Consider the following 14,400-nt stretch of genomic DNA (forward strand, 5'->3'; position numbering starts at 1 on the left):
CTAAAAACCCCACAGACCCCAAAATCCTAAAAACCCCACAGACACCAAACCCTAAAAACCCTGCAGACACCAAACCCTAAAAACCCCACAGACACCAAACCCTAAAAACCCTGCAGACACCAAACCCTAAAAACCCCACAGACACCAAACCCTAAAAACCCCGCAGACACCAAACCCTAAAAACCCCACAGACACCAAACCCTAAAAACCCCACAGACACCAAACCCTAAAAACCCCACAGACACCAAACCCTAAAAACCCTGCAGACACCAAACCCTAAAAACCCTGCAGACACCAAACCCTAAAAACCCCACAGACACCAAACCCTAAAAACCCTGCAGACACCAAACCCTAAAAACCCTGCAGACCCTAAAACTCTAAACCCCAGAGACCCTAAAGATCCCAAAGACACCAAACCCCTAGAAACCCCACAGACCCCAAAAACCCCCCAGACTGGACGGGGACACAATTCCCAAACTGGGGACACAGTTCCCAAAGTGGGGACACAGTTCCCAAAGTGGGGACACAATTCCCACACTGGGGACACAATTCCCACACTGGGGACACAATTCCAAAAGTAGGGACACAATTACCACACTGGGGACACAATTCCAAAAGTGGGGACACAATTCCAAAAGTGGGGACACAATTACCACACTGGGGACACAATTCCAAAAGTGGGGACACAATTCCAAAAGTGGGGATACACTGGGACCTCCTCAGGACCTCCTGGGCACCCCCAGGACCCACTGGGCACTCCCGGGACCTCCTGAGGACCTCCTGGGCCTCCTTAGGACCTGCTGGACAATCCCCAGGACCTCCTGGACATCTCCATGACTGTCTGGATGCTCCCAGGATCTCCTGGACATTCCCAGGACTTGCTGAACACCCCAGGACCTGCTGAACAGCCCAGAAACTACTGGACACCCCCAAGACCTGTTGGACATCTCCAGGACTTCCTGGACACTCCCAGGACCCACTGGCCAGGGGACAACGGTGGGGGGGGACAATGGTGGGGGGGGACAATGGTGAGGGGGCCAGGGGACAATGCTGGGGGGCTGGGGACAATGTTGGGGGGCCGTGGAGCCGCGGGCCCGGCGCAGCCGCTCAGGGAAACGCCGGGGAAAGGCTCGGCCGGAGCCGCCTTCCTTTGCCCAGCCCGGCCCGGCCCGGCCCGGCCCGGGGCCAGCGGGGTCGGGTCTGGGGCTGGCCCGAGTGCCCGGCCCGCGGGGATGGCTCATGGAAGGGCTCCGGGAAGGGACAGAACTGGGACACAACTGGGACAGCAAAACCGGGACAGAGCCGGAATAGAACCGGGATAGAGTCGGGACAGCAAAACCGGGACAGAGCAGGGACAGAGCTGGGATAAAGCAGGGACAGAGCAGGGACAGAGCTGGGATAGAGCAGGGACAGAGCCGGGACAGCAAAACCGGGACAGAACCGGGATAGAGCAGGGACAGAACCGGGACAGCAAAGCTGGGACAGCAAAACCCAGCCCAGCTTCCTCCACAGAAACGGAGCCTTTGTTGGGGAACGGGCACAGCTGAGCTCCTCACCAGCCTGGGAACGGCACCGTGGCACCCCACAGGGTCCCCACAGCCATCCCCGTGTCCCCACAGCCATCCCCAGGTCCCTTCATCCATCCCCGTGCCCCTTCATCTATCCCTGTGTCCCTTCATCCATCCCCATGTCCCTTTTTCCATCCCCGTGTCCCCACAGCCATCCCCAGGTCCCTTCATCCATCCCCGCGCCCCTTCATCCATCCCCGTGTCCCTTCATCCATCCCCGGGTCCCTTCATCCATCCCCATGTCCCTTCATCCATCCCCGGGTCCCTTTTTCCATCCCCGTGTCCCTTTTTCCATCCCCGTGTCCCTTTTTCCATCCCCGTGTCCCTTTTTCCATCCCTGGGTCCCTTTTTCCATCCCCGTGTCCCTGAGCCATCCCCGTGTCCCTTCATCCATCCCTGTGTCCCTTTTTCCATCCCCGTGTCCCTTTTTCCATCCCCGTGTCCCTTCATCCATCCCCGTGTCCCTTTTTCCATCCCCGTGTCCCTTTTTCCATCCCCATGTCCCTTTTTCCATCCCCGTGTCCCTGAGCCATCCCCGTGTCCCTTCATCCATCCCCGTGTCCCTTTTTCCATCCCCATGTCCCTTTTTCCATCCCCGTGTCCCTGAGCCATCCCCGTGTCCCTTCATCCATCCCCGTGTCCCTTTTTCCATCCCCGTGTCCCTTCATCCATCCCCGTGTCCCTTTTTCCATCCCCATGTCCCTTTTTCCATCCCTGGGTCCCTTTTTCCATCCCCGTGTCCCTTTTTCCATCCCCGTGTCCCTTTTTCCATCCCCGTGGTCCTGCCTCGTGTCCCACCTGTGAAAATCCCGGGATGATGCAGTGAAGGCTCTGCCACTGCCCACGGGGGCACTGCCACCACCCCCACGTGCCACCAGCTGGCATGGTGGCACTGGCCCAAATCCACCTTCCAGCACCCCATTTCCACCTTCCAGCACCCCAAAATCCATCTTTCAGCACCCAAAATCTAGCTTCCACCTTCCAGCACCCCATTTACACTTTTCAGCACCCTAAATTCACCTTCCAGCACCCTAAATCCACCTTCCAGCACCCCAAAGTCACCTTCCACCTTCCAGCACCCTAAATCCACTTTCCAGCACCCCATTTCCACCTTCCAGCACCCTAAATTCACCTTCAAGCACCCCAATCTCACTTTCCAGCACCCCAAAATCCATCTTTCAGCACCTGAAATCTAGCTTCCACCTTCCATCACCTCAAATCTATCTTCCAACACCCTAAATCCACCTTCCAGCACCCTAAATCCACCTCCCAGCACCCCAATTCCACCTTCTAGCACCTCAAATCCACCTTCCAGCAGCCTAAATTCACCTCCCAGCACCCCAATTCCACCTTCTAGCACCTCAATTCCACCTTCCAGCACCCTAAATCCACCTTCCAGCACCCTAAATTCACCTTCCAGCACCCCATTTCCACCTTCCAGCACCCTAAATTCACCTTCCAGCACCCGAATCCCATCCTCCAGCACCCCAAAATCCATCTTTCAGCACCCAAAATCTACCTTCCACCTTCCAGCATCCCAATCTGGGCCGGACTCCAGGCTCACCCCACTGCTGGAGGTGCCCACCGTGTGTCCCCACGTGTGACACGCTTGGTGCCAGCCCTGCCGGGGCCACCCCGGGGCCCCTCTGGGGCTCCATTCCCACCCGGGCGATCCGGATCGTCCCCCTGTGTCCCTGTCCCTGGCACGGCGGGCAATGCCACCGCGGGGGGAGGTGACACAGCCAGCCTGGCACTGTCCCCACCGCGTCCCGGCCGTGCCCAGGGGGAGAGGCTGGGCTGGGAGGGACAGAGGGACAGCGGCAGGGACAGAGGGACAGCCGGACCACACAGGGGCAGCGGGGCCGAGCTGCGCCCCGACCTCCCCCGGGCCCCGAGCCCGGCGCTGCCCCTTCAAAGGCGACACCGAAGCTGTCGCAGCGCTGTCACCCTCGGCCAGCCCGGCCCCGCCGGGGTCCCGCTGCCACCCAGCCCCACCGAGGGGCTTTTCTTGTCCCCAAGCCTTTGTTTTCTATTTAATGCTTTTGTTCCCCCCTCTTTGGGGCTTTGTTCCAGCTCGTCCTTTGTTCCGACGCCTTTGGTTTCTCTTCCCTTTGATGCTTTGTCACTCCCTTCATCTTGGTGCTTTTCTTTCCCCGGTTTTTTGGTTTGTTTTTTTGTTCTTGGTCCTTTTTTTTTTTTTTTAAGCCGGCTCTTTGGTTTTTTGGGGGATTTTATTTGGGCTATTTTGTTGTTGTTGTTTTTTTCTCTCCTGGCCGCTCCGCTCTTGGCATTTTTCTCCTTTCTCCTGCCTCGTCCACTCCTCGGGTCACATGGACGCGGCCCGGATTGTCTCCAAATCCCCATTTGTCTTGTTTTGGTGCCTGCATTTCCCTGCCTTTATGTCCTTTTTCTGAAGAGACTCTCGGCGATTTCTTCTCCCGGCCGCTGAGGGAAGCGGGAGAGCCGAGGGGGGGGTCGGGGTTTAATTAATTAGCGAGTGTAATCTTTAGCTGCGGGATGCGCGGAGCGTCATTAGGGCTGTCATTAGGGTGTTAAGGGTTAGCGAGGATTTAAATACCAGCTAATTGCAGCCAAGAGCTCCCGACTCCGCCAAAAATTCCAGCGGGAAGAGCCGGGCTTGAGTTTTGGGGAGAACCGCGAGAAATTCCCGACAGGGAGGATAAGAAACAGGAGGGGGTAAAAGGGTGCTGGGAGCAAGGAGCGCGTTCATGTCTCTCCCCAAAAAATCGTCACTTGAGGGGTGTTCAGTGCCACTTTGGGACTCCCTGGCGCGGCGGAACCAGCCCAGGCTCAGAGGCGATGCCAGGCGAGGATGGAAAGGGTTAAATGCCCTGGCGGTGGCGATTTTTCCCTGTTCCCACCACCCAGCAGGGCCGGGCAAGCCTTTGGATGCGGGAATTCCGTCGGGATTCGGATGGACGAGCCGGGGCAGCACACGGGGCTGCTGCCGCGGCGGTGCCACGGAGGGGACGAGGATTTTAATGTCACAACGGTCCCCGAGGCTCGGCCCGGCCCGGGACACGTGCGCGGAGCCCGCCGCAAGATCAGATACCGGGATTCGGGAGCCGTTTCCCCCCCGCCAGAACCGCTCCGAGCGAGGCCGCTCCGCTTTGATTTCAGCGCCCCAAATCCCCCCCCTGCCAACCCTCGTGCCCTCAACTTCTGCTCGCAGCGGGCAGCGAAGGGGATGGTGGCACAGCTGAGGTGTGGCATCACCCCCAAACCGAGCCCAGGGTCCTTTTTTAGGGCGCCCCAAACCTCCCCCCCACCCTCCCCGTGCCGCAGGTTTCGAGCAGCTGGCGCTGGAGGGGAGGAAACAGCCAAAATAGCAACAGGATGCGCCCCCAGATAAGGTGATCGATATCAGAACGCGCCGCTGTTTCAAGTCGGAGCCGAGCCCAGCTGCTCGAACAGGAGATCGGCCCCCGATAGGGGCGGCCCCGGCTTCTCGACACCCCGATTTCTTCCTGCCCCCGCTGGTTTTCGGTAACCCGGTGACGTCCTCCGGGTTTTGGAGGGGTTGGTGTGGGAGGAGGGGGTGGATTTGGGAGGGGGGAAAGGACAGGAGGACCCCGGCAGCTGCAGGAAGGGATGGGTGATTTGTGGGGTGTCCAAGAGGAGGGATTGGGATGGATCAGGGGGTGTCTGGGTGCTGCTAACACACCCCAAAAAGTGCTGAGGGGTACCCGTGGTTCCTGGGGTGAGCCAGGCAGTGGGGGACAGCTGGGAAGGTTCCAGAGGAGGATTTTTTAGGATGACACCTCCGTGATCCCACAAATCAGCGCAGAGCTCTCCATGCGAGAGCAGCCCCAGGGTGAGGAGTTCCAGGGAATGGGCACAGGCAGGAGGGCACAGAGCAGCCCTAGGGTGAGGAATTCCAGGGAATGGGCACAGAGCAGCTCCAGGGTGAGGAATTCCAGGGAATGGGCACAGAGCAGCCCCAGGGTGAGGAATTCCAGGGAATGGGCACAAAGCAGCCCCAGGGTGAGGAATTCCAGGGAATGGGCACAGGCAGGAGGGCACAGAGCAGCTCTAGGGTGAGGAATTCCAGGGAATGGGTACAGAGCAGCCCCAGGGTGAGGAATTCCAGGGAATGGGCACAGGCAGGGGGGCACAGAGCAGCCCCAGGGTGAGGAATTCCAGGGAATGGGCACAGGCAGGGGGGCACAGAGCAGCCCCAAACTGCTCCTGCCGGCCCAAATCCCACATGGAAAACCGGGAGCTCGCCCTTCCCATGGCTCCAGGAGTGCCAAAACTTGAGCAGAACATTCCCGGGGACATCCTCAACGCTCCTGCACATTGTCCCCCCCAAACTTGTGCCACCACCATGTGTCACCGGGCCCGGGGGACCCCTCCAGGGCCGAGGGGTGCCAGGGAGCCGTGCCAGCCGTGCCAGCGAGCCGTGCCAGCCGCTCCCGGCCCAGCCAGCACCTTCAGAGGTTAAAAACCAAAGCGCTGCCAACAAAAAGGAGCCGCAAAACCCATCCTGCAGGTCTGCCCGGTGCTGGCTGTTCAAATGCAAAGTCGGGCCCCAGAAAGCCCGGAGTGCCCATCCTAAAACCCCCCTAAAAAAGCCCGGCGGCTCCCGCGGCGCTTGGTGGCACTGCCTCGGTGCCACCCCCTCCCCTGGCATTGTCACCGGATCACTCGCTCCGCTCCAAAGGGCTGAACCTGTTTTGATGGCAGAGCTGGCACCGGGAAGGCTAAAAAAGAATTAAAAAAAAAAAAAAAAAACCCAAACCAAAAAAAGCCTCCCCTGATCTCAGTATCTGCAGCCATGCAAGGAATATTGTTCAGCGCAGCACAAAAGCATCCCTGAAAATAGAAGCGCCAGGGCCAGGCCTGCCAGTGGCTGTGTGAGATAACGTCTACTTGCAAACAGTGTGTCTTTGTGCCGCTGTCACTGTCCCCATTGTTCAGGAGCCTATTGCCTCGGGGATATTGTTCCCTCCTTTTGTCTCAGCCCGGCTCCTTTTTGTTTGACTTTACTTTACCATTTCATTCCTCTCCTTTGTGCCGCCGTTCTTGCTTTTGTCTCTCTCTCTCTCCCTCTCTCTCTGCCTTTTCTCTCGCTGATTTGTATTTAGCGATTGTTCCCGGCTCGCTGCGAGCACAAAGTGCTCCGGGCTCTTTTCTCACTCCATTCATTCCCTATTCAGGTGCGTTTGTTTGCCCGTAGGTACCGGCAGGAGCGGGATTTGGGGGGGATGCGGGATTTTGGGGGGGCTGGAAGCCCGCAAGGGGCGCTGGAAGCTGCCGGTGGCCTTTGGGGCCAGCCAGGTCCCCGTGTCCCCCATCCCCACGCCAAAAAATAAAGGACAAATGAGACCCCAGGTGGCCCCAGCTGAGCTGAGCCGAGCCCAGCCGAGCAGTCCCGACCCTGGAACCGGCGGTCCCGGCTCCCCCCAGCCCTGCCTCCCCACCACGCCCGGATTTTGGGGAGCCCCCGGAGAGCATTCCACGGCTGTGCCCTCCCGGAGGGACCCTCGGGGTGGCAGCGTGGGCACCACCCACCCCCGCTGTCCCCAGCTGGGATTCGCCCCGCAGCTCCTGGCGACCACGGGGACAGCGGGTGGGTCCCCGCGGGCGGCTGGAGGTGGCCTGGGGACATCTGGGGAGCGGCTCAGAGACTCTCGGGGTGCCCCAGGCCCCGCAGGATGGGGGGCACCCCCCGGCCCCCACGCCTCCTCCCGGACCTGCCGGCTCCAGGGCGGGCTCGTCCCCAACGCCACCAGGAGGAGGAGGAGGAGGAGGAAGAGGAGGATTCGGATTCCCCAGGAATCCTTCAGGGCGAGCTGACAAGTGGCCACCCCCGGAGACAACAAAGCCCCACTGTTCTCCGGGCACGGCCCGCGTGACCCGACGGGACTTTTCCATCCCCTCCCCGCCGCCGAAACACCGAGGATCCAAAGGGAAACCTCCTCCATCTCCTCCTCCTTCTCACCGGGAACACCCCACGCGAGCGGGAGAGGCCGCGGGGACCCCTCGGAACTCACCCCGGGAGCGAGGGGCCGAGCGGGACGAGGGGCCAGCGAGCGGCGGGCGCGGCGGCTCCTCGGGGCCAGCGGGAGCCCCGGGGCCCGGGCGGTCCCGGGGCCGCGGGGGGGGCGTGCCTGGGAATGGAGGGAGCGGACTGAGGGCCATTGTCTCATTGTTCGGGCTTCAAAGGACAATGGGGCATTGTTGTCCCTGGGGATGCCATTGTTTGCTTTCCCTGCAGATCCCCGGCCGCGCACGGAGCTTTCCCGAGGGCCGGCTCCGTGTGTGGGACGCTGGAGAACAACGAGGCGGCAATGCTTCCTTCCCCACGCCCCGCTTTCGCACGGTTGTGCCCTCCTGAAAAGGCACGGCCCGAGGGGCTGGGACCACCCAGAGACCCCCGCCGGGACCCCGCAGGGATGGGCTGAGAGCGGGGGGTTCATCCTCCATCCCTCCCTCCCTCCGTCCCTGCACATTCCAGGCTGAGGGCACAAAACCCAGCCGGGACGAAGCCGCTTCTGCCTCCAGGAGCGTCCACCCGGCAAGATCCCGATTTTCCATGCCGCGGATCCCCCACATCTGCCCCGGCACGGCCGGGTTTGGCTCCTGCAGCGCCGGGGAAAAGTTCCCTGGCACCCGGAAAGCGCTCGGCGAGGGACGGCCCGGCCCGGAGCGCTCCGGGCGCGGCATCCCGGGGCGATCCCGGGGCTGATCCCTGAGCTGATCCGCGGCTGATTCCTCTGGGAAAACAAACTCAGGGGTCGAGGAAAGGCTGGGGGAGGGGGAAGGAGCAGAATTCCAGGAGCTGGGAAAGGAACACGGGAAAGAGCAGAATTCCAGGAGCAGGGAAAGGAATACGGGAAAGAGCAGAATTCCAGGAGCAGGGAAAGGAACAGGGGAAAGAGCAGAATTCCAGGAGCAGGGAAAGGAATACGGGAAAGAGCAGAATTCCAGGAGTAGGGAAAGAGCAGGGAAAGCAACAGGGGAAAAGCAGAATTCCAGGAGTAGGATACCAGGAGCAGAATTCCAAGAGGAGGGAAAGGGACCCGCTGTGCCCAGGGATACCCTCGCTTCTGCCAACACCCGGGAAAGACAGGAGGAACTTCAGTCGGGAGACCGGGATGAGCCCCACGAGGAGCCCCGGGAGCGCTCCGGGATGAAGAGCCCCGGGGGGAGCCTCAAGAGAGCCCCGGGATGATCTCCGGGGGAGCCCCGAGAGAGGTCCGGGATGAGCCCCGGGAGCGCTCCGGGATGAGGAGCCCCGGGATGAGCCCCAAGAGAGCCCCGGGATGATCTCCGGGGGGAGCCCCGGGAGCGCTCCGGGATGAGGAGCCCCGGGATGATCTCCGAGGGGAGCCCCGGGAGCGCTCCGGGCTGGTGCCGGGCGAGAAGGGGACGCTGCCCCTGCAGGAATCAGCCTGGCCGCGGTTCCTCCCCTCGCCAGGGCTGGGACCACCCTCGGGATGCCGCCTTGGAGCGATCCCAGCCCGGCTGGAAGAGCTGGAAGAGCCCCGGAGCTCCCCTCGAGCTCCCCAGGCTGGGCTGGGCTGGGCTAATCCCGGGAATTCCCAGGGATTCCAGCAGGACACGGCCCGGCTCTGCCTCTGCAGCGCCTCCAGCACGGATTTGTGGGGAAAAGGTTTTTTTTTTTGGGATGTGGGGATCAGTAGGAGCGGTTTGGGATGGGATTTGGGATCTGCTGCCTCTGTGCTGATCCCGCTGTGCCGCCGGGGGTCCCACAGGGTCCCGGGGCAGTGTCCCCATTCCCGGGGGTCCCACAGGGTCCGGGGGCGGTGTCCCCATTCCCGGGGGTCCCACAGGGTCCGGGGGCGGTGTCCCCATTCCCGGGGCAGTGTCCCCATTCCCGGGGGTCCCACAGGGTCCGGGGGCGGTGTCCCCATTCCCGGGGCAGTGTCCCCATTCCCGGGGGTCCCACAGGGTCCGGGGGCGGTGTCCCCATTCCCGAGGCGGTGTCCCCATTCCCGGGGGTCCCACAGGGTCCGGGGGCGGTGTCCCCATTCCCGAGGCGGTGTCCCCATTCCCGGGGGTCCCACAGGGTCCGGGGGCGGTGTCCCCATTCCCGAGGCGGTGTCCCCATTCCCGGGGGTCCCACAGGGTCCGGGGGCGGTGTCCCCATTCCCGGGGCGGTGTCCCCATTTCCGGGGGTCCCACAGGGTCCGGGGCAGTGTCCCCATTCCCGGGGGTCCCACAGGGTCCGGGGGCAGTGTCCCCATTCCCGGAGCAGTGTCCCCATTCCCGGGGGTCCCACAGGGCCCGGGGGCAGTGTCCCCATTCCCGGAGCAGTGTCCCCATTCCCGGGGGTCCCTCAGGGTCCGGGGCAGTGTCCCCATTCCTGGGGGCGCTGTCCCCATTCCCGGAGCCCTGCGGGGACACAGGTGCCACCCCCGGGCACCGCCCCTTGGAATTCCCTCAGCTGCTCCGGGAGATCCCGGGGGGGATCCCGGGTCTCCATCCTCTGCAGCCCGGGGTGGTGACAGTGTCCGGGGACAGGCGGAGGTGACACAGACCCGGGGAGGTGACACAGACCCTCCCCAGGCACACCTGTGGGGTGACACCGCCACGCTCGCTGCCCCCATTTCCTCTCGCAGCCCTGCCCCGCCCTTATCTCACCCCCCTTATCACACCAGCCCTGCTGAGAAGGGGGCCCCAAACGGAACTGGGGGGCGGCACCCCAAACCCCCAAACCCCTCAGTGGGGCCGGCACCCCAAACCCCTCAGTGGGGCCGGCACCCCAAACCCCCAAACCCTCCAAACCCCTCTATGGGGCCGGCACCCCAAACCCCCAAGCCCCTCTATGGGGCCGGCACCCCAAATCCCTCTGTGGGGCCCTGGGGGACCCCAAAACGGGGCTGTCCCCCGACCCCAAAACCTGCAGGGCCCCATAGCAGCCCTGGGGTCTCTGTGGGGTTGGGGTCAGGGAGAGCTGAGCCAGAATTGGGGTTGGGAATTTCAGCAGGGATTGGGATCAGGGAGAGCCGAGCTGGAATTGGGATGGGGAATTCCAGCCAGGATTGGGGTTGGGAATTCCAGCTGGGATCAGAAATTCCGTCCGGGATTGGGGTTGGGAATTCTGTCTGGAATTGGGACTGGGGAGAGCCGAGCTGGAATTGGGATTGAGAATTCCAGCCGGGATTGGGGCTGGGAATTCCAGCCGGGACTGGGGGTCGGGAATTCCAGCTGGGATCGGGGAGAGCCGAGCTCGCAGCTCCCCCTTCTGTCCGGAGCCCTCTGGAAGATTTTTCCAGCTCTGGTTTTGGCAGGAATTTGGGATGCTCCAGGCAGAATTCCCACAAAATTCCTGAGGCTCGGGAAAGGAATTCCACCTGAGAAGAAAGAATCCCCCGAGGGAGGCAGAGCTGTGGTTTGGGGGAGGAGTGGGAAGGGATTTCTTGGGAAAAAGGGATTTGGTTTTGGGAAAAAGAATTTGATTTTGGGATAAAGGGATTGGTTTTGAGGGAAGAAAAGGATTCTTTTTGCGATAAAGAGGTTGGTTTTTAGGGAATAGGATTTTTTGGGAAAAAGGGATTTGTTTAGGGGTAGAAAGATTGGTTTGGGGAAAAAAAAAAGATTCTTATTGGGATAAAGGGGTTCATTTTTGGAGAAAAGGAATTGTTTGGGAAAAGGATTTTTTTGGGATTAAGAAATTGGTTTTGGGAATAAAAAAAGGATTTTTTGTGAATAAGGGACTTTTTGTGGGGAAGAAAGGCCTGGTTTAAGGAAAAAGGGATTTGGTTTGGGAAGAAGGAATTGGATATGGGATATCCAATCCATATCCAATTGGATATGGGATTGGTTATGGGATAACGGGATTTTTTTTTAAAAGGGATTTGTTTTGGGAAATGAAGGATTATTTTTGGGAAGAAGGGATTGGTTTGGGGAAGATGGGATTGGTTTTGGGATAAAGGGTTTGGTTTGGGAAAACTCGAACCCCCATTATCCTGAACCCCCCAGATCCAATCCCACAGGGGGAAAACCCTTGGAAAACATTTCTCCCTGAAACCCCGATCCCAGATTTTGTGAAAAAACAACCCCGTTTTATTGCCCAAAGTACAAAATCCGATTCCCCCGGGAGCTCGGGGGGTTCCCAGCGATCCCAATCCCGCTGGGGGGCCGGGAGCAGCCCGATCCTAACTGGAGACGCTCTGCAGGAGGGTGATGTTGTCCCCCTTCAGCATGATCCGACCTGCAACCAACGGCTCGGGATGGGCCTGTGGGGTGGGAGCGCCCCGATCCCGCCCGGCCCCGCAGCTGGAGCCCAATCCCACAGCTGGATCCCATCCCAATCCCACAGTTGGATCCCAATCCCACAGCTGGATCCCAATCCCACAGCTGGATCCCAATCCCACAGCTGGAGCCCATCCCAATCCCACAGCTGGATCCCAATCCCACAGTTGGATCCCAATCCCACAGCTGGATCCCAATCCCACAGCTGGAGCCCATCCCCACAGCTGGATCCCATCCCAATCCCACAGTTGGATCCCAATCCCACAGCTGGATCCCAATCCCACAGCTGGATCCCAATCCCACAGCTGGATCCCATCCCAATCCCACAGCTGGAGCCCGGCCCCACAGCTGGAGCCCATCCCAATCCCACAGCTGGAGCCCAATCCCACAGCTGGAGCCCAATCCCACAGCTGGATCCCATCCCAATCCCACAGCTGGATCCCAATCCCAAAACCTGGATCCCTGTCCCAAAACCAGGATTTAAGGTCACACATCCAGGTTCCAGGACCCACCCCCGGAGTTTTGGGTCCCAGTCCCGATTTGGGGTCCCAGACCCTGATTTGGGGTTCTCTCCCCCTGCCCTACCCAGCTGCTTCCTGGCCTTGGTTTTGGAGTGAATCTCCTCAGCATCGTCCAGCACCAGGTTCATGTACTCGTCAAAGCCCTGCTGAGCAGCACCGGCCTCAGAAACCCCAAAAGACCCCAAAAACCCATACAAAACCCCCCAAAAAAACCCAAAAACCCACACAAAACCACCCCCCCAAAAAGCCCTCAAATCCCCTCAAAAAACACCCAAAAAAAACCCAACCTCCTCATAAAACTAATAACAAACTCTCAAAACCCCAAAAAACCCCCAAACCCCCCCAAAAAACCCCAAAGCAGAATGGGGCACTCACGATGATGCAGCCCTCAATCCTCATGTTCACCTGCTCATAGAGCCACACCTGGATCCGGGACCGCTGCAGAACGGGAACAGGATTTGGGGTCCAAATGGGATTTGGGGTCAGCAGGGCCCCAAAGGGGTTTGGGGTCCAGGGTTTGTCCCCACCCCAAATCTGTCTGCGGTCACCCCTGTGTGGGGTGGGACTGTCTGGCGTGTGAGGGGTTTGGGGGAATGGGGTTAAACGGGGTTTGGGGGTATGAAATGGGATTTTGGGGTAATAAAATGGGATTTTTGGGTGGGGTTTGGGGTTATAAAATGGGGGTTTTGGGGTATAAAACAGGTTTTTTTGGCATTATAAAATGGGGGTTCTGGGGTATAAGATGGGGATTTTTGGGGTTAAATGGGTTTTATGGGGTTAAAATGGGGAGATTTGAGGTCCCTCCCCCCCAGCCCGCTGCCGGCACTCACGTTCTGCAGGTAGCGGAAGATCAGGTTCTGGGGCCGGGGTTAAGGGCACAGCAGAGCCGGGGGCACGGGGGAAACGCTGAGGGGAACCCCTGAAGGGAACCCGCGGTGGAACCCATAGTGGAACCCGCCATTCCCTTCCCTTCTTCCCTTCCCTTCCTTCCTTCCCTCCATTCCCTTCCCTACTTCCCACCCGTCCCCATCCATCCCTTCCCTTCCCTTCCCTTCCCTTCCCTTCCCTTCCCTTCCCTTCCCTTCCCTTCCCTTCCCTTCCCTTCCCTTCCCTTCCCTTCCCTTCCCTTCCCTTCCCTTCCCTTCCCTCCCTCCCCGAGCGCTGCGGGCAGGATACGATGGGCTGCACCATCACCTTCTGCACCTTCTGGCCCTGCCCGCGGTACGCCATGGCTGCGCGGGGCCGCGGCGCTGTGAGGGCCAGGGGAGGCGGGCACGGGCGGTAATGGCGGCCGGAAGCGGGGCCGTGAGGGGCGGGGAAAGCGGGCACGGGCGGTAATGGCGGCCGGAAGCGGCGCCGTGAGGGGCGGGGAAGGCGGGCACGGGCGGTAATGGCGGCCCGAGCGGGGCACTGTGGGACACTGGCGCCGTGAGGGGCGGGCAAGGCGGGCACGGCGGTAATGGCGGCCGGGAAGGGGGCACTGTGGGACACTGGCGCCGTGAGGGGCGGGGAAGGCGGGCACGGGCGGTAATGGCGGCCGGGAAGGGGGCACTGTGGGACACTGGCGCCGTGAGGGGCGGGCAAGGCGGGCACGGGCGGTAATGGCGGCCGGGAAGGGGGCACTGTGGGACACTGGCGCCGTGAGGGGCGGGCAAGGCGGGCACGGGCGGTAATGGCGGCCCGAGCGGGGCACTGTGGGACACTGGCGCCGTGAGGGGCGGGCAAGGCGGGCACGGCGGTAATGGCGGCCGGAAGCGGCGCCGTGAGGGGCGGAGCGCGCAGGGCATTGTGGGATACTGGCGGCGTGAGGCCCTCAGGAGATTTTTACTTTATTTGTTTTTTTTCCCTATCATTATTTTTAGGATTTTTTCTCTCTTTGTAGGATTTTTTTGTGGGTTCTTTTTTTTTCTCTCAGTAGGGTATATTTTTTTTTTTGAGTGTGTTTTTTTAAATTTTTTTTTCTCTTAGTAGTTTTTTTTCGGGGTTTTTTTGCTCTTAGTAGGATTTTTTTCTCTTAATAGGTTTTTGCTTTTTTTCTCGTAGTAGAGTTTTTCTGGGTTTTTTCC

General features: G+C 60.5%; 2 protein-coding genes across 3 annotated transcripts in view; both read right to left on the bottom strand.

Annotated features, from left to right (window-relative positions):
* SOX13 (SRY-box transcription factor 13) overlaps nt 1–7,674 on the bottom strand; it is a 48,180-nt gene extending 40,506 nt beyond the window's left edge. The window contains exon 1 of the mRNA XM_085561308.1: nt 7,586–7,674. The gene's annotated coding sequence lies outside the window, so the exon portion shown is untranslated. The remainder of the gene's footprint in view (nt 1–7,585) is intronic.
* Nucleotides 7,675–11,601: 3,927 nt separating this feature from the next.
* Nucleotides 11,602–13,588, bottom strand: SNRPE (small nuclear ribonucleoprotein polypeptide E). 2 transcript variants are annotated; one of them, XM_077789029.2, is made up of 5 exons: nt 13,511–13,588; nt 13,165–13,191; nt 12,710–12,772; nt 12,399–12,477; nt 11,602–11,772 (listed from the first exon to the last, which is right to left on the bottom strand). In XM_077789029.2, exons 1-5 carry the CDS (start codon nt 13,562–13,564, stop codon nt 11,717–11,719), a joined length of 279 nt encoding a protein of 92 aa, XP_077645155.1. In that variant the 5' UTR covers nt 13,565–13,588; the 3' UTR covers nt 11,602–11,716. The 2 variants fall into 2 exon arrangements, with proteins under 2 accessions (XP_077645155.1, XP_077645156.1); XM_077789030.2 differs by lacking the exon at nt 13,165–13,191 and having other exon boundaries at nt 13,529–13,588.
* Nucleotides 13,589–14,400: the final 812 nt, after the last annotated feature.

Source organism: Lonchura striata, chromosome 26, assembly GCF_050655825.1.
Source record: "Lonchura striata isolate lonStrDom1 chromosome 26, ASM5065582v1, whole genome shotgun sequence".
NCBI classification, from domain to species: Eukaryota; Metazoa; Chordata; class Aves; order Passeriformes; family Estrildidae; genus Lonchura; species Lonchura striata.

Coding starts and splice junctions, on each gene's coding strand:
- SNRPE (XM_077789029.2), bottom strand. CDS start 13,564: ATGGCGTACCGCGGGCAGGGCCAGAAGGTGCAGAAGGTGATGGTGCAG. Junction 13,192..13,510: donor AGGTGATGGTGCAGCCCATC/GTATCCTGCCCG, acceptor CCCCGGCCCCAG/AACCTGATCTTCCGCTACCT. Junction 12,773..13,164: donor TCTTCCGCTACCTGCAGAAC/GTGAGTGCCGGC, acceptor CCCGTTCTGCAG/CGGTCCCGGATCCAGGTGTG.